This window comes from Elgaria multicarinata, chromosome 5, assembly GCF_023053635.1.
Source record: "Elgaria multicarinata webbii isolate HBS135686 ecotype San Diego chromosome 5, rElgMul1.1.pri, whole genome shotgun sequence".
In the NCBI taxonomy this organism is placed as follows: Eukaryota; Metazoa; Chordata; class Lepidosauria; order Squamata; family Anguidae; genus Elgaria; species Elgaria multicarinata.
In genome coordinates, this window is record NC_086175.1 from 63,853,940 (window position 1) to 63,868,328 (window position 14,389).

The following is a 14,389-nucleotide window of genomic DNA, read 5'->3' on the forward strand; positions in this document are numbered from 1 at the left end:
GAGGCGTTCCTTTAAATAACCTGGCCCCAAACTGTTTAGGGCTTTGAATGTTAATACCAGCATAAGAAAGAATTGCATATATTTCTAATATTCCTGCACCAAAATTTCCACACCTCTCCCAGAAAACATTTTTTTTTCTTTCTCTCTCTCTTTCCCACAGTCTTTAAAAATTCCAGAAATTTTACATCAATAGCCTGCATTCATGAGAAAAAGGCATGTGCACATATTGGCTTAATAAATTAAGATATGATCATCTGAATGCAGCCTTTATGTTTTCTCCTGTCTTTCTTGATCAATCTGCTATGCAACTCACAAAAATCTCACCTTGATACATCAGGCCTTTTAAGATTGAGATAATAGTACTGAGAAACTCTCTTTCCTCCCACCTACATATCTAGGAATTCTAGGAATGTGTAGGAGGGAACTGGTTGAGAGCAGAAAGCAAAGAACAACATTCAAGGAAGGGATTACTAGATCTGCAACAAAGGAATGGCTGTAGAAAGTGCATAATTGATATGTGTAGGGTCCTGCTAGTCTTCCTTATTGCAGAAGAAATTCCCCTGGTCAGGGAAATAGGAGATGATAGAAGAATATTTGTCGATGAAGCGTGGGACACCAAAGTGTTGGGTTTGCAGTTCTCACATTAGGACACTTCAGTTAAGACTCCAAAGACATGCCTGATGTGGAATTATGCTTGAATTTAGGCAGTGTTTCTCCTCACCCACCACCAATGGTTCAATAGTTGTTAAAATATGCTTGGAGACAACTAATAGAGGGTTTCCAGTCACTCCCTGGAATGCAATTTTAGCTGACTGTAAAGTGCTTTGTAATGAACGCCTTAATAATAGCTGCACAGTCCCCAGTTCGCTGAGTGAAGTTTCAGGATCAGTACTACCTGGGTTTTGATTTTCTTTGGACAAGAGAACATAAGAACACAGGAAGAGATGTGCTGGACCAAGGTCCATCTAGTCCAGCATTCTGTTCATACAGTGGCCATCCTGCTGCCCACAGGAAACTCATAAGCAGGTGATGAGTGCAACAGCATTGTCTGACCCATGTTCCCCAGCAACTGGTGTACATAGGCATACTGCCTCTGATACTGAAGGTAGCATATAATACTGGATAAGTAGCCATTGATAGCCTTATCCTCCAGGAACAATGGATACTTCCAAAGGTCTCTAATATTTGGTTTATTTATTCAAAATATTTCTAGGCTGTTTTTATTTGCAAACATATAAATAGGTGGAAGCAAACAGCATATACTCTTATCAGACAGCACAGCAGATCTTCTATCTTATGTCAGTTGTCCAGAGAAGTCTTGTAGAAGATGCTTCCATTTATTAAATTGTAGCTCTCCCTGATACTTAGTCTCTCTTTCCTCAGGGTGGTTATCATGTTATCTGAACACAACCAGGGTGGCTCGTTAACCATCCTGAACAATCCAACAGCAAACCATGGATTCTCAAAGTGGCTTGTTTGAGAAAAACATGGGAGAAATCCATCCACCGATATCAGTCTGCAGCTGTCACAAGCAGGATAGATACTTTTGTGTCCTGTCCCTATTTGCCAGAAGAGAAGGGGAATTGGACATGCAAGCATGTCTCCTGCTGCTGCAAAGAATTCCCCTCCTTCCCCATCAGGGCCATGGCAACAGGGAAGGGGTAGTGTTGCTGTAGCCGCCCACTTCCCCGTTGCTATGGTGCTAATGGGGAAGGGTGGGTCAGCACCAAGTAATGTCATTCCTGCCAGGTGATCAGATGGCTTGGCGCAGATGCGTCCTTTGCAGGCAAATGGTTCTGGTGCGCTGACACACGAGGAGACTGTTCCACAGCTTCTTGCTTCTGCAGCAGGAGCAGCACATTTGTTTTTCTATATGTGGCCACCGCAGAAACAAGAAGCTTCAGAATGGTCTCCTCGTATGTCAGGGCACCAGAATCATCCACCAGTGAAGGATGCATTGGTGCCGAGCGATGCCCCATCGCCTGTCCCTGTGCGGCCACCACCACAGTGAGAACCGGCATCCACATAGCCTTCATTGACAGGGGAGGCAATGTGCACACGAGAGCAAAGGTGCATGGAATCCACATCCTGACAGTAGGTGCGATGCCTCCGCCACTGCTTCTTTCTCTGTTGACGACCATTGTGATAGATGTGCCGTGGCCATCACCAGAGAAAGAAGTGGGGGAGGAGAAATCCCACCTCTTGACAGTAGATGGAATCCATGTGCCGCCTCTGCCATCGTTCCGGTAACAGCCATGGCACATTTCCACGCGCTGTGTCTCTCCTCCTCCTGACGCCCTTCCCCACGGAATGGCAGCACCCTGATAAGCTAAGCAGGAACCAGCATTGCCATTTGATGGGGAGCAGAGCGGGGAGGGGGGGAGAGAGATGGCTACACAATGGAGTATGAATGCTCTACTCCACAGAGCACTACTTCCATGTCGCCCAAGTGCGACATGCAAATAGTCATCTGTGGAGTGGACTATTCACACTCCGTGGACTAAAGTGTCATCTGAACGCACCCAGTATAAACCAGAATACAAAAATAAACTAACCTCTGACAAGAAATAGATGCCCAGTTAGATAAAGTTTCTAAACAAAATAGAAGTAACTATAACACATAGTTTTACAGATGTACAGCTGAGAAACTGGTTTTGAATAATTTACTTCTTGTATATTGGATTAGGTATTTTAGGTAGATAGTTTAGAAAATCTCATTTTCTCAAAAGCAATCTGTATTTGTTTTGGCACAATGAAGCAAGATTATTTAGGTTGATTAGAAGCCTTTGAATAGAATATACCGAAATAAAAAACACAAGAAACATTTTGATTGCTTTCTTTTATTGTAATGGTGAAATACCCAAGGGCTGATAGACAGAAATGTGTCTTATTAATGGCTTCTAGGGCATAGAAAGAAGGGACGGTAAACATTTCACTCTACAATTGTCTTCTTTCAATTATGGGTTCTGACAAACAGAGGCTTGTTGGTTAAGTTATTCAGTAGCTAACTACCAGCATGCATATGAAACTTGACATTTTTCAGCATGTAGGGAAATAGCAGGAAATATTTTTAAAAAACCATAATGATTTGTCTGGGACAAGTGGAAAGCCCAGTCCGACTCATCCCGCATTAGTGTTGGTATGATTTTTTCCCCTGACTGGTCTGAAGATTTATCTTAACTTAGAAATCTTTAGCTTAAAAAAAACCATCCAGATCTTAATGCTGCTTAAAATTGTTTTAGTTTAATGATCTGCTAAGGGAATTTCCTAATGATTTTGCAGCAGCAACAAACGCAACACTTTCTAGATTTCAAGTGGATAGGCCCCCTGTCCAGAGGAGCTTGCAATCTAAAATCTGACATGCGGGGGAGAGAGAACAGAGCAAGGGTAGAGAGAATATGTAGAAAAGAACATGTGGTCATTTCCATTACACATATTTTGTTATATGCTTAGTTGCAGTACAAATAAGAAATTGGGAGGTTGTGCCAAGGCTTTACGAAAAAAAGGCAGGTTTTGAATGATCTGAGCAATGAGGAACATAAATATTTTGGTAGCGGAATGCTGGACTGAACTGCAGGGAACTAAAGTGAGATAACAGAACACAAGATAACGAAGGTTGCAATAAGAAAGCCATTGTGGGAACCAGAGGTTTTGTTAAAGAGGCAGAGAGAATTGGCTATCTTCTTTCAATGCTGTAAACAGAGAAGGGACATGACTTGGCCACAGATGGAATACAGGGGACCACATAGACAGAGGAGTTAAAGGCAGGCTGGGTGTTGATATCATCAATGGAAGAGAGCAGGGCTTGGAAGGAAAGCTGAGAAATATGGTCTGGGACATTTGGAGTTTGAACCAAGGATGAAGCACCCAAATGTAAATTTCAGAGAAGCTATTAAAAGTAAAGGCTAGGATGGACAGCTGAAGAGACAGAACTTTGTATGCTCAGCAAATAGTACAGAAAGCCAGAACCATACCAAGGTGTTGTGGCAGTTTCACTGTGGCAGGGGGAAACCACGCATTTCCTGGGATACTGAATTCTTGTATGTTTCATTTCTTTAACATTAGAACCAGGGTGTTGCCAGGTGCTTAAACTATTTTGGCATGGGCCCATAGGCCAGCTGCAAGAGACAAATCTGTATATCTGGATGCATACTAATAGATGTGAATTTTGAAACGAAATTATAATTTAAATACATCTCACCATAGAGGGGAACACTGTGACCTTGACATTCAAAATATGCTACTTTACACTTGTGTTTTTGCTTAAGACCAAGAAAAGTAACTGCCAATCATTCTGAAGCATAGGATAGCAGTAAAGAATCAGTACTAGAACTTCAGGTTAATTAGATGATAGATTGGACTGATGGTCTATATTTAGGGGCTTCATTTCAGAGGTGGTTGCCGCATGTGTGATTATTTCTTAGAATCACCTAAATATCTGTCCAACGCACTAGTTTTCTACATTACATGGGTTCTATAATTATCAAATGGGTCAATGCAGAAGGCATAGATGTCCAAGGAACAGAAGTTCCTTTAAAAAAAAAAGAGAGAGAGATGGGCTGCCCTGTGTGGACAACATTGCCATCATTACATTATGAGGCATTTAAAAAGTACTGAAGACAAACATTCTTAAAAAGACTCTGGCTGCAATGCTATGCTTTAGTTCTTGGGAGCAAACCCCACTGAATGTAGTTGGAGGGACTCACTTGCGATGAACAGAACAAGAAGGAAAAAGAGGAAGAGCTCCCCTGTTATGGAAATGGAGACATAGGACCTAAAGGGAGTCAAGCATGAGAGGCTGATCAAATGTATCAAAGGTGGAGTAAAGATCAAGAGGAATGAGGACTGGCGAGATACTGTACATTTTGCAGTGAGGCTTCATCAGTGTTTTATGTGAGTGCAGTTTTGGTAGAACACAGAAGGTGGAAACCAGCCCGAATGGGAATCAACGATAGAGTTGGGAGAGAGAAAGTTGAGACTGTGGACATAACCAACACCCTCCAACAGTTTGGAGGCAAAGAGTAGCAAGGAGATTAGGCTGTAGTTGTAGAGAAAAGGTTGATTACATTTTGTTTATTTGCTTGTTGTTGTTTTTTTAGAATAGGGAGCCAGTGGCATGGGTTAATGCACTAGAGCAGCATTCCTCAACTAAGTGCCCTCCAGATGTTTTGGACTTCAACTCCCATCAGCCCCAGCCAGCATAGCCAATGTTCAGGAATCCTGGCAGTCCACAACTTGAAAGATTGTCATACAGATAAGGACCAGGATCTCTTCTCGATCATCCCAGATTGCAGGACACAGAATAATGGGCTCAAGTTAAAGGAAGCCAGATTCCGTCTGGACATCAGGAAAAACCTCTTGACTGTTAGAGCAGTACAACAATGGAACCAATTACCTAGGGAGGTTGTGGGCTCTCCCACACTAGAGGCATTGAAGATGTAGCTGGACAACCATCTGTCAGGGATGCTTTAAGGTGAATTCCTGCATTGAGCAGTGGGTTGAACTCAATGGCTCTTCCAACTCTATAATTCTATGAAAACATCTTTAGGGCACTAGGTTGGGGTTGGCTGCAGCAAAGAATGAGCCAGAGGAGATATAAAACTTAATTATGTGGTAGAGAGGAGGGATTCTTGCAGGGAAGATGAAAATGGGCTTCAGGAAGGAACGAGATTAAGGGAGTATGTGGACAGATTAGACAAGGGCAAGGGAACAGGATTTGTATATATAACATCAGTGATTTGAAGTTGAGATTAAACAATGCAATCTAGCCCAGACCCATCATTAACACCACTCCTTTGCTCCCAAAGTTAATTCAGAGCATGTCCCAACAAGGGGCAGTGAGGATCTCAAATTCGGAGCCCCTTGTAGGGTGTCTTCTGGGGAAGTGCCTCAGGCTATGTCTCAGGGAGTAGGAATCACCAACCAGGGTTACTATTTGTGCTAGGGGTCACTACAGGGATCCTACTTCCCTCCTTATCCAGAAATGATCTAATTGGGGCTGAGGTTTGAATCCTGATGGGTCTTGACAATTGCAGTCAATGGTGTTATGCTGGGTTTTAGATTATGCAGGCACACTTTTCAACATTTTAATATAAATTAGGTGTGCTGTGTTATATAAAAAGTGAGTTTTTGAGACACTTTTAAACCTTAGGGGGCAATGTTTTACAGAATTTACACAACAAACAAGGATAGGGGTTTTTTTGTAACTGATGAATTCTGTGAGAGAAATAGTTATAGAGTATAACAGGTTACAAGATTCATGGTAATTACAAACTCGGCTGGGATAGTCAGAATGGTTTGTAAATCCTCTGACAGAAGCATCAATACCTGATGATGTCTTAAGCCTCTACAGGGCCTCTCACATAGCTTGTAAGCTTTGTGATAAAAACACAGTTCACAGAGTTTACATGTCCATCTGAGGCAGTAAAGCATGTAAATTATCAGTGAGAAAGGATTCATAAAATACTGTTTTGGAATAATTTATGTACAGTGGAAGAAGTATAAATAGAATTACAGTAGAATCGTCAAACCAGACAATTTCAAGGAAAATAGAAGCTACCCCGAGTCGGATCATTTCTTAAGTATATAGTATGTCAACATATTATATTTTTCTTCTTTGTTAGAAAATTTGTATCTTACTGGACTTAAGGCTCAACCCATTTAATACAGGCAGGTTGATTAAACAAGCCAGGCAATGTGCCAATGCAGCATAAACCCAAATGTATGCATAAAGATAGCATTAGGGAGATGCAATACTATAGAAGCACACTCAGACTGCACCAGAATAAAGAACTCAAGTCTCACCACAACACAAGACAATAGGAACTAGATAATGTGAGGGCTGCACAATAGAATCACAATCCATTATATTACGGAGTTGCCACCACCTAGTGGCCAAATACAACTCAATGCCCATACGACTCCCATTCAAACACTGCAGGAAATTCTTAAAAAGAGAAATAGGATAGCTGATAAAATGAAAATAACAACCGTTCTTAGAAAATAACAGTTTCTAGATGCCTACTACCAAAGATTTTGTCTGGATAATTCAAATTAGTATGAGAAATGAAGCTACCGACCCCCACCACTTCAGCCTCTTCCCCAATGGCTCACAAGACCACCAGTTCCCCAGATACTAAAGGTCCAAACTAGACATGATATAGGAGTTCCATGATTGGACTTAAAATATTGGGTCACTCTCTTTTTTCTTTCTAGAAAAGAAAAACTGTACCAGTTTTTCACCCCCCTTGTTATGTTTTGACCTCTGAAGCCTGCTAGTGTTTTCTACTTGTCACCTTTTCACATCTCTCCATTCTTATGTTTCCCTTCATTGGCTTCTCTTACCCTTTCATATTCACCAGTTAAAACCTAGTTCAACAAACAAGTAGCTTAAAAACTGTCTGAATACAAATATCTTTGGCTGCCAGTGGAATGACAATAAAGATGGAGTTAGCCTGGCCTTTGTCAGGAGGTTCCAGTGCCTGGGAAGGGCCACCAAAAGAGCTCTCCATTGTGTTCCACCAAAAATGCCTCTGGCAGTGGTAGGATAGAGAGACAGACCCCTCCCCAAGGATCTTTAAAAACCAGGAAGGCACAAATGGGAAAATGAAGCTTTCCAAATAGTCTAGTCCCAAGTTATGGAGAGTTTTACAGGTCATAACTAGCACTCATAACCATTTTACTTAATTTTTCAGCCACATGTATGGAACTCTGAAAAATGACTGATTTCATACCCCAGACAGCCAAGGTCAAGGTCCTCCAGAATTCCTTCATAGGAACAATAGAAATTTCTCAGGAATAACTGTATGTTACATGCAACATGAGGATATGCACCAGTATTTCTCATACACCAGGAAATAACCTTACTACAGTGCATTTACAGAATCCTACTCTCAGATGTGCCCGATTTGTGCTTGAAGAATCTGGGAACTTGTTGATAACAAAAACCTACAAGAGTTAAAATGCAAGTAAGAGGCATACAAGACACTGGGCGAATTTGCGCATCATGCAAATAAGCTATGGTGGAATGGTTTTTCACAGAACAACAACCCACAATATGCCCCAAATACGCTTTGGCTTTAACATCCTTCTCCATCCCTCTCAGGAGCTCTGATATGTATCCCAGGTGCATTTGTGGTGGAATCCACTCATTGATTTTAGAAAAGATACATTGATTGAAGATATATATTTTGGCACATTGCACATCCTCAGAAGTGCATGGCAGCTAATTTTGTGGTGGTGCCCGCAAAATTCTAAATGTACCAAGGACACCACAAAGGTTGCCTACAACTTCCCTAGAGCAACCACATAACAGAATATGCAGACAATACCTTAAATTTTAGACCCTGCCTAAATCTGTCAACACCCTTGCAGCCAAACCACTGATGTGACACATACTACACTCAAGTCCAATTCAGTTTTCCCAATTAAACCAATGTTGCCTTACTTTATCAGCCTATGGGAAGAGGACAATGGCCCAGGCGATCAGTTAATGAAAAATAATAATGTTCAAATATTTTATGGGTGTGATTTTCATAATTCTTCTAGGACTAGTATCTTTTATTTACTTACCCAATGGACTCAACTTAATTCCTGTATGTTTAACTCTCTCTCTCTCTCTCTCTCTCTCTCATATATATATATATATATATATAGAGAGAGAGAGAGAGAGAGAGAGAGAGAGAGAGAGAGAGAGAGAGAGAGAGAGAGAGAGGTGTCACAAAAGGAAAATAAGAAGAATATCTGACAATGTTATGATGGGAAATAGCCCTTCGAATAAAGAAAGAGAGAGACACAGTATTTGCATTGTAGAGCAAGGCACCATTCAAACATTTAAGGAGTTCATACTTCTGAAAACAATTGCCATAATTCTCTAATTTTCTGCTGACCAAACATATTTACATTTGTTTTTATTTCAACATATACCTTGCCTTTCTGCCATATGGCCTTCAAAGCAGCTTCACATATGTTGGATGAATAAACAGAAAAGAACGTCTTCATCCTGCCATCTGTATTCCAAACATTTCCCCCTATTTTTGACTTTTATTCCCTATCGTCTCAAATCTACAATGATCAAAGATCACACACTCCTAAGGCTTCCTAAAGTAAACAGACAGAGACTCCAAAAAGAGATTGAGGGTAATTGCATTTGTAGAAAGGTTATGGATAAGGAGGATTCTTGGTATTTACTACGATCAACTTTAGACATGAAATATAACACAAAGCCATTACTTACTGTGCACTGTTCTAGCTGTTTTTCAAGTGCTTCTGAATCTCCAAGGGCAGGCCACTCTTCTTTTAGAAAAACATCCACTTCAGCCATCCATTTCTTCAGGGTTTTAGTGTCATTCTGTTTTTGAAAAAGCACTGCATTTGGTTATGTGAAGCATTTACCAGTGATAAAATAACTCAGCATGACACTATGACTAAACAAAGAATAATTTTTAGATTAGCAATTCATCTGAAAAAGCTTTAGTTTTTTTTTGCAAATAACAAAAAATTTATTTGCCATTGTTTTTCATCGTTTGGTGTAACTGCTTATTTATTCTCATCTCAGGAAATAAATCTCTCTCTTTTTGTCTTCCAAATATTGTAAAAATGAAATATATTATGAAATATGTTACATGTATATATTGGGGTGTATCAGTAGCATAGAAGCCATCACTCGTGTTTGCGTAGAGAACATGTGTCAGATGGATGGATAGATAGATAGATAGATAATGCGCATGTATGGATATTTTTTCACATATTGGATTTCTCCATACATTATGCTTTCTGGGCAGCCTTTGACCAGATATCTAGACCTAGGGAGGGAAGGGAGAGGAACTTGCAATACGATGATCGCGAGATCCTCCCCCTCAGTCCACATGCGGTATATGACATCCCAGGAGGAAGAGGACTTCGTGCCCACCATTTTTTATTTTTTATTTTAAATGAGTGCTTGAGCGCTCTAGCGATACAGGTAGTTTTTTTTTTAAAAAAAGATCCTGCTCCTCCTCCCCCCCCCCCAATGCCTGGTCCCCAGCTCCTCGTAGTTGGGTTGTTCATACTCCTTATGGAACCACCCAGAGCATGCCCTATGATGACTGCAGTGACCAGGCAGATTGGTAAGGAAGAAGGTGCTCTCTCAGGTACCCTGGCCCCAAGTTGGTCTCTTACGAATAAGGGGGGGGAACCCAACTAACCTGGAACTGTTGCAACTTAGTTATCAGTTCCTCAAGTTTTTGGCTGTTCTCCACCAGCTGAGCAGATAGCTTCTTCCAACGGCCATGGATCCCCTCAATTTCTGATTGATACTTCTGACTGACTTCCGCAGGAGCTTTCCTAGACATCTCTTCAACAGTTGTGCTTAAATAGTTAAGCCCACTTTGTTGCTCTTGAAGGGAACTTTGTAAAGCCTGTGAAATTAAGAATTAGTGGCTTTTATCAGATACAGGCTAAGAATTATACCACAATGTCTTAATGTTTAGAAATCCTTCAGTATAATTCACTGATTCCTTATGGTAATCCCAACAGTTTATCAACAATTATAAAACCGTCTTGTCATGCTCTCTGTGTTTACCTTTAGTTCTCTGAGCCTTTTCTCCATGATTTCTAATTCTGTGACAATAACTTGAGGTATGGAGAGCTTGGCTTCTGACTGCTGTATCCACAAAAGAATAGTGTTCATAGTCTCTTTATACCGTACAGGTGGCAAACTCTCGAATCCTGCATAAAAGGTGAGGGAAGTGGAGAAACTTACCTTGTTTTATAACATCTAACATACAGTTCTGTAAAATTGTGAACAATAACAAATCAACACTCTTTTTGCAGACTATGAACAGGAAATGCTTTTAACAAGTTACTAGAGGACTGAGTCTACAGTTATGGCCTGTAGTACCCCATTGCCCCCCAAAACAAGGAAAGTGAGTTGAGTTGGATTCAGCCAGGTTTCCTTGCTATCTCCATCAGCAGCCATGGCAACTATGCTTCTCAGAAGAATCATAGAATAGTAGTAGAGTTGGAAGGGGCCTATAAGGCCATCGAGTCCAACCCCCTGCTCAACCCAGGCCCAATCTGGTTCCTTATCCCCTTCCAGTGCAGTGCAGTGGTTATCTATCTGGACTCCAGGTATTGGTTCTTACCTTTACACACCTAAACAGAGTGAGGCCTGGTTACCCTTAAGGACCAGCTTCTCTTGTATGCATGCTCTCCAATATGCTCTGTTCAACATCTGATATCCTATTCCCTGTCACCCTGCTGGCTGAGGAGCAGGTAGCTATGAGGAGTAGTTGTGCTGCTTACCTTCAGGAATGCCATCCTCAAGGAGGTCCATCTGGTTTCATTACTGGAACTACCAACCTGTCCTTTCAAAGGAGGCCTTTGGAGTTGGCTGGATATTGGTTTCATGGTCTCTTGCTTTGAATAATGGGACTTATATTCGTAAACTGCTTTACTTTGTTAAGGTTTTAGTTTACTGTTCGATTTGTTCTATTATATGCTGGTGTGTCTTTCTTTTCTGTTTTTTTTAACAAACATTTTAAGGGTTTTATGCTAATTGTTACTTTTTATGGTTGTTAACGACTTTTATTTCTTTTTTGAAAATGAATTGGGGAGATACTAAAATCAATTAAATAAATGAAAGTCACAAACCTTGGGCTGTGCTCCTGATAGATAGAGGGTTCCGAGTTTGGAGCTCTCTACCTATCCTATGCCCTACTGGGAAGAGTCAGGCAGGGTGAGATGAGAACAGAGCTGATTTCACCTCTGTTCCTCCATTTAAAATGCAAAAAGTAGCTAGATGGGCCTCTGAACCTGTCTAGCTGCTTTACCTTTCGATGGGTAGGGAGGAGACTGCAGAGTCCATTGGATATTGCATATCACAGCCTCTCCTCTCCCCTTCTACTAACACACCCCCTTTTCTCCTTCTCCAACTTATTTTGCAAAGTTGCAGTCATATCAGAAGAAACTACATCTTGCACATTTTTTACTTTGATGCAGTTCTTAAAGGTACAGAGCCATGGGAGATTTGGACCTGACAACTTTATGTACCTTTAGTTCTTTGTTGTGTAGCCCTCTGCCACATCCTAAAACAACCACTGGAAAACATATAATTTGCAGGAGGTGCTAACGTGATGTTTTGCCTTGTGGTCCCAAAACCACTTGTGAAAATTGCACAGAAAAGGTCAGCTAAAACAAACAAACAAACAAAAATCCTAAAAAGATGTTGTAGTATGAACACATCATTCATGCAGAAAATAGAGCTGTGCGTTGACTCAAATTTAGTATGAATTAGAATGCCAAAAAGTTTGGTTTCAACATCAAAAGGCTGCCAAAGGAGACCAATGTACATTCTCAGATCTCCTGTTATTTAGAAATGTAGTTTTTTAAAAAGCTATCACTGAAAGTGCCAATATTCTTTTTATGGTTCATGTTATTGTATTCAGTGTATCTACAAAAAAATGTTCTCTTTAGGACATCTGTTAAATGCTTAGATTAGAACATTGGCATAGTAGAAATACAAGCAACGTTTTACTGAACTGCTCCCATTGGAATGGCATTACAGATGCCTTAAAATAGGTTAACATCTGTGAAGCCACTAGGAGATAAAATAAAGATGCATTCAAATAAACTAGAAACTTGCCATTGACTTCAATGGGATGTATTTTGCATGTAAGCGAAGTTGAAACCTTCTGTCTTCCACAGCAGTTCTAATTGTAGCCACCAAGAGAACACAGAAGCTGATAACAGAAATTGGAAATAATCCACTTTCTGACATTTGGCCATGCAATATTAATTATAAAAGCATACCCACAATATATCCATGGAATGCAGATCTGTAACTTTAGTAGAATGGACTTTTCACAGAATGTTGTAAATTATATTTTCAATAAATAGCAACATATGTAAGACTGTATATGTTAAACAATAGCCCAGTGCTGGTGAGGGCTAAAAGGATGGTGGGGTGAGAATATGCACATAAGCCCTGCCAGCAATGTTCTCTCTATTCCTGACCTTGCTGCATGAAGCAGCACGTTCTGAAGGAGTGGGGTGGGTGGTCCGTCCTGTTCAAGAGAACAGTTGATTGCGGGGAAGATTACTGAAACTGCTTTCTTATGAAATGTCAAGTGTAGAGCAATTGACAATGCTTACATAATTAAGAAATTGAAGATGTAAACAAGTAAAAATAGGGCTAAATTAAAGAGAAGGCATACAAAGGTAAGCAGGTCCACAATGAATTTGGGTTTAAGTGATATAAAAATCTAATTGGCAAGGTGGTCTGGCTATCTAAAGAGAAATGCTAGGTTAAATTCCATTGCTCAGGGTCAAGTGTTATTTGAAAAAATGAAGAGTTGTTCATGTTTGATGTCAAAGTAGATATGAACTGTGTTGGAATGGAAATCTTTATTATTATTCAAAGTCAAGAATGAACTTAGAGATTTTTGCTTTTCGATTAATGGTTGATAATGAATGGACAATAAATACTGTATAAGCTATACACACTATAAAAGCTAATATATCTAGAAAAGTTTATTCACTTAGGTTGAAGTAGTAAATTTTGAGTGTATATGTTTGCCTGTGTTTTCCTCATAGGAATTTGGGGGAATAAAGATGGCAAGCCCAAATCTATGGGATAGCAGGTAATTATTAACAATGAGGTAATATTGTAGAAAGTTTATAAAGATGCTGTAATGTTTTAGGCATATGAGTTCCTTTGCCATCTAGAAGCCCAACAAGTCTGTGTAGCTGTCAGCTGAACAGCCTATTTAGAGTTGGGTAAGAAACCTGGGCCTAATCTACACCAAGCAGGATATTGTACTATGAAAGCGGTATGATAAAAGGCAGGAGCCACACTACTGCTTTATAGTGGTACTGAAGGGCACTGACAACTGTTGAAGCCCATTGACACACACCATGTAACGCTTTCATACTGCTTCCATAGTGCTATATCCTGCTTGGTGTACATTAGACCCTGATAATTAGATGAAAAGTTTCCTTCTACACTATTGTGACTGAAATGTTTAGGAAGTACTGTCTTCTGTTAAACTATTAAGATCTTGGACTCTCATGCATTTCTTATTGCTAAGGAATTATTTATTTTTCAGGTTTAAGCATGTTCCATTCGGTTTCTGCATAGCTTTGTGAGTTGGGCAGTTTCCACTGATATCATATTTTGTACACATTTTTCCCCAAATCACCAAGCTAAGAAAACTGAGGATTTCAGTACTTAGCTCTGTCTCAGCTCGCTTATTGGCTTAGGAGGTATGAATTTGGTAAATTTGCATAAAAATCTCAACAGAACAAATTTCTTACCCATCCCTAGGTTTCTGCATCCCTACTTGGAGAAGGCTACTCGTTTATTTCAGGCATATCTATTTCCTTCTTCAAACTCTTTTTCAAAACCCATCTT

General features: G+C 40.2%; 1 protein-coding gene across 4 annotated transcripts in view; it reads right to left on the bottom strand.

Annotated features, from left to right (window-relative positions):
• The window catches only part of DMD (dystrophin), a 1,279,927-nt gene that overhangs the window by 731,957 nt on the left and 533,581 nt on the right, over window positions 1–14,389 (bottom strand). For all 4 annotated transcript variants that reach the window (XM_063126497.1, XM_063126496.1, XM_063126495.1 and 1 more), the window contains exons 22-24: window positions 10,562–10,707; window positions 10,185–10,397; window positions 9,236–9,349 (exon numbers count right to left, since the gene is read on the bottom strand). In XM_063126497.1, coding sequence (XP_062982567.1) covers window positions 9,236–9,349; window positions 10,185–10,397; window positions 10,562–10,707 — 473 coding nt within the window. The remainder of the gene's footprint in view (window positions 1–9,235; window positions 9,350–10,184; window positions 10,398–10,561; window positions 10,708–14,389) is intronic.